The sequence below is a fragment of the Pinus tabuliformis genome, chromosome 2_2 (assembly GCF_031772625.1).
Source record: "Pinus tabuliformis cultivar Carrire ecotype Pingquan chromosome 2_2, CPIR1, whole genome shotgun sequence".
NCBI lineage: Eukaryota > Viridiplantae > Streptophyta > Pinopsida > Pinales > Pinaceae > Pinus > Pinus tabuliformis.
In genome coordinates this window covers 754,029,560-754,041,606 of record NC_142300.1, presented here as the reverse complement: position 1 = coordinate 754,041,606, position 12,047 = coordinate 754,029,560, and the positions used below count along the sequence as shown (strand labels likewise).

General features: G+C 37.1%; 1 protein-coding gene across 2 annotated transcripts; it reads right to left on the bottom strand.

Moving 5' to 3' along the window:
• Positions 1-1,977: 1,977 nt before the first annotated feature.
• LOC149194890 (uncharacterized) lies at positions 1,978-8,928 on the bottom strand. Of its 2 annotated transcripts, none has more exons than XM_089405177.1 (5): positions 5,326-8,927; positions 3,442-5,193; positions 3,152-3,281; positions 2,914-2,973; positions 1,978-2,688 (listed from the first exon to the last, which is right to left on the bottom strand). In XM_089405177.1, the coding sequence occupies exons 1-5, from the start codon at positions 8,425-8,427 to the stop codon at positions 2,408-2,410; spliced, it is 5,325 nt and encodes a 1,774-aa protein (XP_089261303.1). In that variant the 5' UTR covers positions 8,428-8,927; the 3' UTR covers positions 1,978-2,407. The 2 variants fall into 2 exon arrangements, with proteins under 2 accessions (XP_089261303.1, XP_089261304.1); XM_089405178.1 differs by having other exon boundaries at positions 2,464-2,688; positions 2,918-2,973; positions 5,326-8,928.
• Between the last annotated feature and the right edge of the window lie 3,119 nt (positions 8,929-12,047).

Sequence of the window (12,047 nt, the reverse complement as noted above, 5' to 3'; positions counted from 1 at the left end):
CTTAATTTTTATTTAGTCAAATGAGTGTTATTGGTTTTTAACTTGGTTGGCTAGGCCCAGGGAGCAGATCCACTTAAAGGTATCACTTCTCAGGGCTCATTAGCAAAGCCTAACTCCAAGAGAAGCATTGGGGGAATACTAATTATAATATTACATTTTATCTAATATTTTATTTAAACTAGTATTTCCCCATTGGCTTTTAATGAGTAAATTATATTTATGTTTTTATGATCATAAATATAAGGGTAATTAAAAAAAAAAACTTCCTAAAATAATTATTTGAAAAAAGGCATCAATACCTACTTACAAAAATTATTTTTTTAATTAAAATCTAAAATTTAAAATAAAATCTAATTTGTTATGGCCGTGGAAATGAAGTGTTACATACCATAAAGTTTCAGGTTTAAATCTCCTAATACACTTGTGTATGTAGAAGAAGCATGCGGTTATAGCGATAATAGACGCATAGCATGCCTATAATAATGACAGAAATGAAGTCTTACATACCATAAAGTTTCAGGTTTAAATCTCCTAATACACTTGTGTATGTAGAAGAGGCATGCGTAGATACGGTTATAGCGATAATAGACGCATAGCATGCCTATAATAATGACAGAGGATGTAATACCTATGATAATAACGGATGACCAATCCTTCTAGATAAAAAAAAAAAAAAAAAATAGTGGTTTTTAGTGTGACTTTTTTTAAGTTTTTCTAGTGAATTTTTCGGTCTAATTTCTCTAAAATATCGTAAGGATTCATTGAAATCACAAGTTTAATGGATAAACCTCTGCACAATCCTATAATAATAACAGATGACCAATCCCTCTAGATAAATAAAAACCAAAAAACAAAACAAAACAAAACCAGTTGTTTTTAGGGTGAAAAAAAGCTTTTTTAGTGGATTTTCCAATCTAATTTCTCTAAAACCTGGTAGGAATTCATTGAAATCACAAGTTTAATGGGTAAACCGCTGCACAATGGAATAGCGATAACAGACGCATATCATAACTATAATAATAACGGAGGATGGACTACATATAATAATAACAGAAACATATCATGCCTATAATAATAATGGAGGATGTAATACCTATAATAATAACAGAGGCATATCATGCCTATAATAATAACGGACAATGTAATACCTATAATAATAACGGATGATCAATCCCTCTGGATAAAAAAACCAGTTGTTTTTAGTGTGATTTTTTTGAAGCTTTTCTAGTGGATTTTCCGGTCTAATTTCTCTAAAATCTGGCAGGAATTCATTGAAATCACAAATTTGATGGGTAACACCTACAAAATAAAAGTGCCCTGGGGTTTTTCAAAGTGCTGAATCCATATACATAGTCAAAAATACTAGTTTAAATAACACAAATCAAAATTTTACCACAAATTTTCCACCCAATTCTGACACCGAAAACTCCAAAACAATTGAATAAAAACAACTCCAAAAAAACAATAAAAAATAAATAAAACTTTAAAAACAAAACGAAAAACTAAAAAGAGAAGAAAGCGAGTCTACTTTTTAAATGTAGATTGTTGTTAAATCAGTGGACATTACGTTTAAAGCATAAATACTCTGCTTTTGATATTAATTTGTTCCTAAGAACATTTATTTTTCAAACTAAAAAATAAAATATCAAATTTTATAAGATGTCAGAGCTTTTATATCACAGTGATATTGATATTTTGCTATAAAACAGTGATATTGATATTTTGCTAAATGGATGCTCAAGGAAAAAAAATTATAATTACTTGCACCTTAACAAGATTTTACATAGTTAAGACACGCACTCAAATACTTTCCTGTGCTGTTTCTGCCATTCTGTGCGCAAAGTAAATGATCATTTGATACATTCAAGCAATAATCTGTCTATTAGCCAAAATCTGAGGCAGAAGATCAAAACTGAGACATTGGGTACAACTGAAACAGTAAGAACAGAGATTATCAAGACAGTACCATAGTCCATATGTAAAATGTCAGTTGAGCATTGTAATATACATCATCCACAATCAGAATAATTGTACAAGCCACCTTCACAGGGAAGCCAAAAATAAGACTAAACTGAACATGCTAGAATGTACCCATAACGACTGGCATATAAATTGTGAGGGCTGACAGACATACTTGAACCGAATTTGGAACAAAAAATGAGAATATCGCTCAAAAATCAGGTGGAATATGGCAAAAAAATAATAATCAAGCGGAATTTCCGTCTGTTGCATTGCCCCAAAACCTTTCCTAAGCCTTCCGAACCGTGCAGTCTTGAAAGGGACTGCCAGTTTCCTATCCATTATAATATTCAACTTGGAATGAACTTTGGTTTCTTGCAATCCAAAAATTCAATTATCAACTCCAAAATTTTCAAAAGCAGTGACTGTATTTGAAACATCTTGCAAACTAAAAGGATAATCGAGATGCATTAGCATTTTCGATTATCTTGCTATCATTAGGAATCTTGCTATCATTAGGAAAATTGTGAGGAGTCTGACAACGTAACAATCTTGCTTGTTCCACAACTCTTAATAACTCAGCATTCCTTGACGCTGTCACAGCTTTATACATTTTCATATCAGCAACCTGGAACAGGTACTGAGCTCTTTCACGTTTTGCTGCAGCAATTTCTCTTGCAGCACGTGCAGCTTCCATAGCTGCTTCAACATTTGCATCAAAGGAAAGACCTGCATAAGCATGAGAAATGTGAAAATTAATGACTACGAAGCAACCGTTGCATTTACTAGTAAGAAGTATTCTCTAGTATGGACAATTTGCTCATAGCTATTTTCAATATGAAGTTCAATGGAATAAAATGTGAAACATTAGCAATCTCCACACTGGCATTGCATCCATAATCCATAAATGAGAGTAAGGATTTAATATTGTAAGAGGCATGTTTTGCATCATACCTACAGTATCAGAGGAACCTTCACTGCCTGAAGTTATTCCATGAAGTTGCGGCGGCATTTCTGTCCAAACAAACAAACAAAAAAGAATAAGGAAAAGGGGTTCCAGAGTCTTGTTCCCCTCCAACAGAATACTTCTTGCATGCAAATAAGTACTACAAAGAACAACCTTGCATATAGATCACATACTCTTTCCATTTTTTTCTTTACATGTGACAATAGTTAAGTAAAGCCAACTTACCAGTGGACGTTCCAACACCCCAATTTCTCGCACAAGGTTTCCCAATGAGAGACTTCCCACTGTGTTGACCTCTAAATGTCTTCCCTCTAAGTGATTTTCCACCGGGCTTTCTGCGTTTGGATGGAGATATCTGTATGACGCATAGAGTTTATTCATGCATGCAAATGTTAGAATGAAAACCCAAATATCAAAAAAATAATAATCATATAACCATTCCCAAACAGGAAACTCACATTCTATCCCACATAAGTACATGAAAGCACAAAATTTTCCAACAAATTGTCACCCACCTGAAATTCTCGAATCAACGCATTGCCTTTCTTCTTCCTCTTTCCCAACCAATAAGAATGTATTAATGTCAAAACTTTTACTGGTGCCAATTCAGAACAAAGTTCAATTGCATCATCTACAGTCAAATCACAATCTCGCAAGAAAGCAGTCTTTTCCAACATATCTATAACTCCCTCAAAAGTATCTTCGGAGGCTTCATAAGCTCTGCTGTCATAATCAGCATCAGCACTATTGAATCGACCAAGCCATTTTTCATCATCAGTATCCATATCATAAACAACACGATCACCAAACAAAGCCCTGTTAACTTCATCATCCTCTATCTGGATGTAATTCATGGGGCGCCTAAAAGGAATACGAACAGTAGCCAAATTATCAACATCTATCTCACGTACAGTAGGAATCGGAATGTTCTTGACAGAAGCAGCCCGGAGATTTCTGCTGTAGCATTCTTCATACATCTTCCTAAACAGAGACCATTGCTTTGTTTCAGTAAATTCCAAACCCCAATTTTGTCCACCACTCCAAATGATGGGACGAAAATTAGGATAGCTTGATGTTTGTTCCCCTGCTTTAGGAAGCCTTTGTTGATGCCCCTTGCGAATTTTTTCTTCTTGTGGCTTATATCTAAATTGTGTGCACCCATCGAGTTTCACATTTAGCACCCACTCATTTAGGCTTAAAGCTTCCAGTGCGACTTCTGCACCAGTCTCCCGCCAGCTTTCGCCACGTCGAAAAATCAAGATATTTGTATCACATGTTTGAGAACCCAATTCTGCATCCTTATACCTTTGTTTCTTGTCTCGTCGGGAGGCTCGATCGCGTCTTCCAGGCCTTTCAGATTTCACCATAATATCATCTGCATTGTCGGAGATTGAAAGCGAATACCCGCTTTGACTGCTTTCCATATGCCCACCATAAGCAGCACCGCTCTGCAACAAGTTATACTCCCTTTGGTTCTGGGAAACAAAATGGCCTCTATTTAAATCTGGCTCAGTATGACGTGAATGCAAAGAAACAACATGAGTTGTATGTCTTGAAGCTGTTCCCTTGTATGAAGAAGGCAGTGATCTTTCATCAATGTGCCATGATCTCTGATCCGTTGAAGGTCTTTGAAATTTCAGGATAGGTAAAACAGGGACCAGGCTCATTTGCCTGGATGGGACTTCTGGAGAAATTCCTGTAACATTAACATCAAACCCTGAAGACAATGCAGATGATGGTGCTCTGGTATCATTTACAGTGGGGCAATTCAGGCTCATTTGCCTGGATGGGACTTCTGGAGAAATTCCTGTAACATTAACATCAAACCCTGAAGACAATGCAGATGATGGTGCTCTGGTATCATTTACAGTGGGGCAATTATGACCCTCTAGTGTTAGACGTTTGGCAGCAGACCATTTATCGGCCTCTAAATATACATCCCCAGAAACCAATTCTGGCATATGAATGGAGAGCTTTCTTTTTCTGGTTGGCTCATTTGGCACTTCCTCGGAAGGCAATGCTCCATGGCTTTGTGAACAATTTAAGTGATATGCTTTCCCAAACAACAAGTTCAGATGCAAATACTGGAAAAAATTGGGAGAATCTACAAAAGTCGTGCCAATGGATGAGACAGGCTGATGGCACCGAACAATCCTAGCAAGGGGCATTTTTGGTTGATTCATACAAACAGCAGAAGCATTCTGGATATTGAATCTTTGGAATAGAGACGATGTAAGATGTTGATTTTCAAGAGTTCTTTTAAGAACCTGTAAATAAACAACGATATTAATTATATGGTGTAAAATGCTCAGCCATATCTTAAACTCTACTTCTATAGATGAACAAGCCCGGAAAAACTTAAGTGAACCAACAACAAAGACTGCATGACTCGTACTTACATTTACATCTTCAGCCTCCTGCTTGTATTTACAATGATCTCCAGCACGAACTAAAGCTTTGCCCCTATAATCCATGCGATTAGAAGAGCAGTCTGGATTTCCTAAACTGCTTTTACTGGATTCTCCCTGGATAAGAGCCTTAAAGGATGAATCGAACCAGTGGAGTGTTCTTTTGCGATCATTCCAGTTTTCCCTTGCCATATTGTGAAGGTTCTCAAAACTGCAAATGAGAGGACTCCATGCACCTCTCTGTAGAGATGAAAACTTCACAATAAGTGACTGAATAGGGGCATTTAAATTTGCAGGTCTTGCAGCGCCAAACATCTCACCCGGAAATAGGTTTGTTGCTGAGCTCATCAGTGAGGTTAGAGACATGCCAAAATTGAATAGAACTTCTGAGAAGGGCCCCCAAAAGTAAAATTTGTGTGCATTTGACAGAGTGTCAAAAACCAAAACCTCAACCTGTACGTCAGACTTCATGATCATTGATTGTAAGCATTTCGATAATGGCAAATCAGTATATTTCCTCACATTTAAAAGGTCTCCAGTTTCAAATTGCTGTAATTCCACTTGAGTATGGCACAAAGAACTTGATGTTTCGGAACCAGCATTCAAAAACCGAAACATGGTACCAATAAGTACAAAAAGGTTCTCCAAGCTCAATAATTTTGTACTTCTACTAATATTTACCGGACACGTTTTAAATAACTGCAAGCCAGATGAAGGTTCTCTTATATACAGCGGAGACATATGTACCTTCCCTTCTGGAAACCTGGAGTTTGACACAGCCACGAGCTTCAAATTAGCAGAACAAGATGTGTCGTCTCTAAAATCAGATACATCCTTATCAAACGTATCATTTGGAATCGTATCATAGCTAGATGATCCAGAAATCACAGATTCTCTTTCACCATGAATTCCCCTGCAGATCATGGGTACAGGGATTATCTCTTTTCCCTTGAAGTCGGGAAATACTTCAGTCTCCTCCAAATTCAACTTGCGGACTCTCTTAGCAGGAAATTCACTACATTCAGTGCAATCGGCCTTGCGACGACGCTTCCGAACGTAAGTAACAGACCTTTTGTTTGCCGCAGATGTGGCAGCTTCTAAGCAATTCCCTTGACCTGCCTTGCTTCTAGTACAAACATCAAGCCTGCTGGAGAAAGTAGAAACAATAACATTGACATTGTCGATGTTAGTCTTCATGTTCTGAGGGCAATTTTGTAATTCTGAATTCATTGCCGCCTTCTCTAACTCCATATCACTGCAGTCCGCCAATGCCGAAGCAATGGAAGCATGATCATCTCCCCCGCTTCTCACACAGGTCTCCCCAACTCCACTGGCATTGTTGATGTTAGCCTTCAAGTTCTGAGGGCAATTTTGAAATTCGGCATACATGGGCGCCCTTTCTAACTCCATATCCCTAAGGTCCACCAATGCCGAAGCCCCAATCGCAGGATGCTCATCTCCCCTGCTACCCATAGAGGTCTCTCCCACTCCACCAGTATTTTCGACGTTAGTCTTCAAGTTCTTAGAGCCATTGCAGCCTTCTGCATTCATGGACACCTTCTCTAAATTCATATTACTGAGATCCCCCAATTCTCCAATCGCAGCATGCTCATTTCCCCTGCTACCAATACAAGTTTCCCCTGTTCCACTGCTAGAAGGCCGTGTTCTTGTATCATCCACGACATGCATTAAGTTCTCGTGGTGCCTATAAACGTAAGCATTCCCAGCCACCTTGTGGGAACCCAAATCACGGCCTCCGCTTTCGGAATTGACATTCACACTTGACTTGGGGCGACTCCTGCGTGTGTAAACGTTTTTAACAGACGAACTTTGAGACAAAGAAGCTTCCCGAGAGACGGTAACCTCATTATTGGCACTACTGCTAGAACGGATGGATACACTATCAATTGGGTTCCTCCTATCCTCATTTGATGGTTTAAATTGCTGACCGGCATCCGTCATAGACCTTGCATGCTGAACCCGACTACCATCAATACTGCTAGAACGGTTGGACACGCTAGCAATTGGACTCTCCCCATCCTCATTTGATGGTTTAAGTTGCTCTCTGATATCCGTGACAGACCTGGCTTGCTGATCCAGTCTACCATCATTAACATGAAACTGTTTCCCTCGCTTAGAATTTCGTTTCTCTGACACATCACGACCATCCTTCTTCTCCTCTTTCGAAGCATTTTTTCTAGTAGTTTTCTTCTGCGAATTCTCAATTGCTTCCATATCATCCTTCTGCTCAATGCCGTCTTTCTGCTTCTCTTTCAAAGCATTCATTCTAGTAGTTTTCTTCTGCGAACTCCCAATAGCGCCCATACCATCCTTCTGCTCTTCTCCCAAAACCTTGCCTCTACTACTCTTCTTCTGTGAACTATCAATTCCACTCTCTTCTATACAATAAGTACCAACCTGCTGCAAACATTTGATGTCACCTTGCCTGGTATGCTCTAAACTTCTAATGTCTAAATCATCACGCTTGCTCTGCCCAATACCGCTATTGGGTATGGTTGAAAATTCACCAGGAACGAGTATTTGAATCTTGACCTTATCCCGCTCCAGCGAAACCCATTCATCTTCGCCATCATCATAAACAACAAGATGTAGTTTATTTGTCGGATCATAGCGTTTAAGCAAACCAGTATACCAAGCCTCGTCCATACTCCAATACACCTGAATTCTTCTGTTAATTAACCGAAAAAAATCAGCCTCCCCAACAGATACTTCCTGGAAAGAAACCTCCGGGCTATGGCTCCCAATTTGTTGTCTCCTTTGACGTAATTTTTTCTCCGGAATTGTCCGTTTTTCGCCGGAATCATCCAGAGTCGGTTTAGCCATCTTTCGTCTCTTGGTTGAAGCTCCTCCGGGCAAAGGACTTTCCACCCTGCGCTTTGTTGAGACATTCGGCCACATTTCATTGTTATTTGAAGTCCGGAACTCGTATCTGAGCGAGGAGCTTTCGGGGCCGAAACGTTTCGACCGCAGGCCCTGTCCTTGCTGATCCTGTTCCCCTGGCGACCCATCTGCCGCATGGATCTCCTCGAGTTTCATTTCGGGAGTTTCCAGCTCGTGCAGTTTCGAACTCATGACGTTCTATGCAAGTAACTATGAGTATTTCCAAATGAAAGCACAGGGCCATCAAAAATCCATCCTAAATCCCTCAAAATTCAAATGGGTCTCAAGAAATAAAAGCACTTATCTTCAAAACGTGGCTACCCAAATCATGCAATACATCAAACAACGGGCGCCCGATCGAAAATCGTCACGGACCCAATTGTATATAGCAGAGCCCCTGCAGATCTGAAGAATCCCCGCCAAGTTTTGACCTCTTAGCGCGGTTTTTCTATTTATTTCCCTTTTCCTTTTTTCGATGACCCAGAGCGAGGTTCAAAAACCAAATCATGCGTGCCTGGCTCCGCCTTGCCACTGCTTTTATATCCGATCCGGATGGGATGGGAGGCGAGGCTAGGGTTTGATTGGGGTCTCATGTGCAGAGGGCGCCGACTTACTCTAACCGTCGGATGCCCAAATGACGGTGTAGATGCTCTCCGAGCTTGATAACCTCATTTGGCAGTGATCGCGTCTCCTGTCTTGAAGAAAGGGCGCGGAATTGATGACTTAATGCAACGTGCAGGGTCCTTCGGTGGATTTTGCTTCGACCTTGTCGACGCATCCAACGGCTTGTTTTCAGTCCACTGTCCACCTCATTTGTAAAAAAATTGTTTCTTTTTATTCTGAACCAATCAAGTTGAATGTTGGGTAAATTTTAACCCCAAGCTATTTAACCCCACAACACGGCAGGACGTGGATAAGGTCCCTTTTTGAACCAGATGTGTGAACAATCCATAAAGTATACTCAAGTTGCAATGACCCCCACGGAGTGGGCTAAACTTTCATTAAACATCCCATTTTCTTATTTATTATTTTCTCCCCTGGTAGTTTTTTTTCTTGTGATTTGTTAGAAAATTGCTATTTTATTTTTAGATCAAAGATATTTTTACACTGGGTTAAGTGGTTTTGGAATAGATTTACGTAATTAGACTGATCATTTCATTGTTCAATAAGAGTGAATTCATCAACGTTTAATTTTTTTTATTACAGGGTATTTTTTGTTAATTAATATAAAAAAATTGGGTTATTTAATGTGAGTTTTGATATCACTGGCACGCTTGTCTGTGGTAGTTACAACTGAGGGATATTTGATATCACTAGCACCTTTGTCTGTGGTAGCTATAACGGAGGGATATTTGATATCATTGGCACGCTTGTCTGTGGTAGGTATAACTGAGGGATATTTGATATCATTGGCACGCTTGTCTGAGAATCGCACGCAGTTTAACCCACACTAACAATCACCAAGAATCGCAGGCGGTTTAAGCCACACTAACCCTTTGCGTTACTGAATTTTTACCCATAGAGTTACAGTTTTACAATTAGTTACCTTTTCACTCGATAATATCTTAACACAACACAATGTCATCATCTATTCTCCAAATGACTAGCACGCTTAACAGGACACCCTATCATCATCTCATTATATATTTTTGAGATGGCGGGCCCACTTGCCTAACCTGTGGTTAGAGTAGCCACAACTGAGAGACATATAAGCCATCAAAATCACCAAGAATCGCACCCACCCTGGGCCACACTAGCCCTTAACATCACTGAATTTTTGCCCACAAATTTCAAACCAATTACCTTTTCACTAGATTATATCTTAATAGAATTCACGAGATAATATCTTAACAGAACACCCTGTCACGTCTATTCTACATCCAATAAATAAATTCATCTTAACTTTAAATTTATTGAAAAATCATAACAAATAATTATAATATAAATCTTTTTATACTCCAAAAAAATATTTAATTAAAATCAATCTATATAAAAATATATATATATATATTTCAAAAAAGTGTTATATATTTTACTTCCAAATTTATCCAAAAGAATTAAAAAAAAAAAAAAAAAAAAAAAATCCAAATAAACTTGAAAAATCTCTAATAATTAAATTAAATTTATAGATAAATTTTCTCCTCCACCTAATTTGTTCTAAAATTGCTATTTTATTTTTGTAAAAATATATTTTTAAACTAGGTTAATTGATTTTGGAATCGATTTACTAATTAAAGTGATCATTTTATTGTTCAATAACAAGGAATTTATTATAAAGTATTTTTGTTAATTAATATAATTTTTTTTGGTTATTTAATATGAGTTTTGAGATTATTGGCATGTTTGTCTAATTTTTGGTAGCCAACACTGAGGGACATCTAAGCCATCAAATCACATGGGTTACACTAACCCTTAGCATTACGAATTTGCTCGTAGATTTCAAACCACTTACCTTTTTACCATATAATGTCTTAACAGAACACCATGTCACCATCTATTCACACTAACCCTTAGCATCACTGAATTTGCCCACAGATTTCAAACCACTTACCTTTTTATCGGATAATGTCTTAACAAAACACCATGTCACCATCTATTCACACTAACCCTTAGCATTACTGAATTTGCCCACATATTTCAAACCACTTACCCTTTTACCAGATAATGTCACCATCTATTCTTGAGATCACTGTCACACTTGCCTAACCTATGGTTTGAGTAGCCACAACTGAGAGACATCTAAGCCATCAAAATCACCAAGAAACACACCCAGGCCACACTAGCGCTTAGCATTACTGAATTTTTACCCACAAATTTCAAACCAGTTACCTTTTCACCTTCTATTGTACATCCAATAAATAAACTCATTTTAACTTGAAATTTATTGAAAAATCATAACAAATAATTACAATATAATTTTTTTTTATACTCCAAAAAAATATTTAATTAAAATTATTCTATATAAGATATATATTTGAAAGAGCGTTATATACTTTACTTTCAAATTTATCCAAAAGAATTAAAAAAATAATCTAGATAAACTTGAAAAAACTCTAATAATTAAATTAAATTTATAGATAAAATTTCTAACAATATAAATTAAATTTATATTACTCAAAGAACATATCTAGTAAAACAAAAGGAGTTGTATTTAGTGCGACTTTTTGGACTTTCCCGAAGCTTCCAAAAAGTCGCACTATGTACATTTTAAAAACAATGGTTAATTATGTAAAAAAATATTTGAAATGCAAATCTTTTATATTTTAAAATTGGACAAGTCTACCAAAGCTCAAGAATTGCTTGGATAGTGAAAAGTGGCCGAAATCAGCACAAAAATAATTTCAACAAATGTTGTAGAAGCAGTTTTTAAACCATGTGTTTTATTGTGGAAATGGATTCAGCACCATCAAAAACCGCTCGGCACCCAAATCTTTAAATTTGACAGCTATAACTTAAATTTACAAAAAGATCTTGAAGTAACTTAAATTTACAAAAAGATCTTGAAGTTTGATAGCTATAGCTTAAATTTACAAAAATCCCTCCATAATTTATCAAAATATTGTAAGCATTTCCATGATTTGTAAGGCAAAAATATAGTCACTTAGACTATGACTTTAAAATTTATAGATAAAATGAATAATTGAAATGCAAATCTTTTATACTTCAAAATTTGTAAATAAAATGAATTCCAGCAACTTGAAACACATATTTTGTAAGCAACGCTATATCTGGAATTGCTCAAATGACCACTTTTAAGTGGTTTTGGAATCGATTTAAGTAATTAGAGTGATCATTTCATTGTTCAATAACAG

Bases quoted from the DNA above. Each gene is read 5' to 3' on its own strand.
- LOC149194890 (XM_089405177.1), bottom strand. From the start codon at position 8,427: ATGAGTTCGAAACTGCACGAGCTGGAAACTCCCGAAATGAAACTCGAG. The intron at 2,974-3,151 runs GTAAGTTGGCTT...TTGTTTGGACAG, and splicing joins GGGTGTTGGAACGTCCACTG to AAATGCCGCCGCAACTTCAT. The intron at 2,689-2,913 runs GTATGATGCAAA...ATGCTTATGCAG, and splicing joins AGGTTCCTCTGATACTGTAG to GTCTTTCCTTTGATGCAAAT.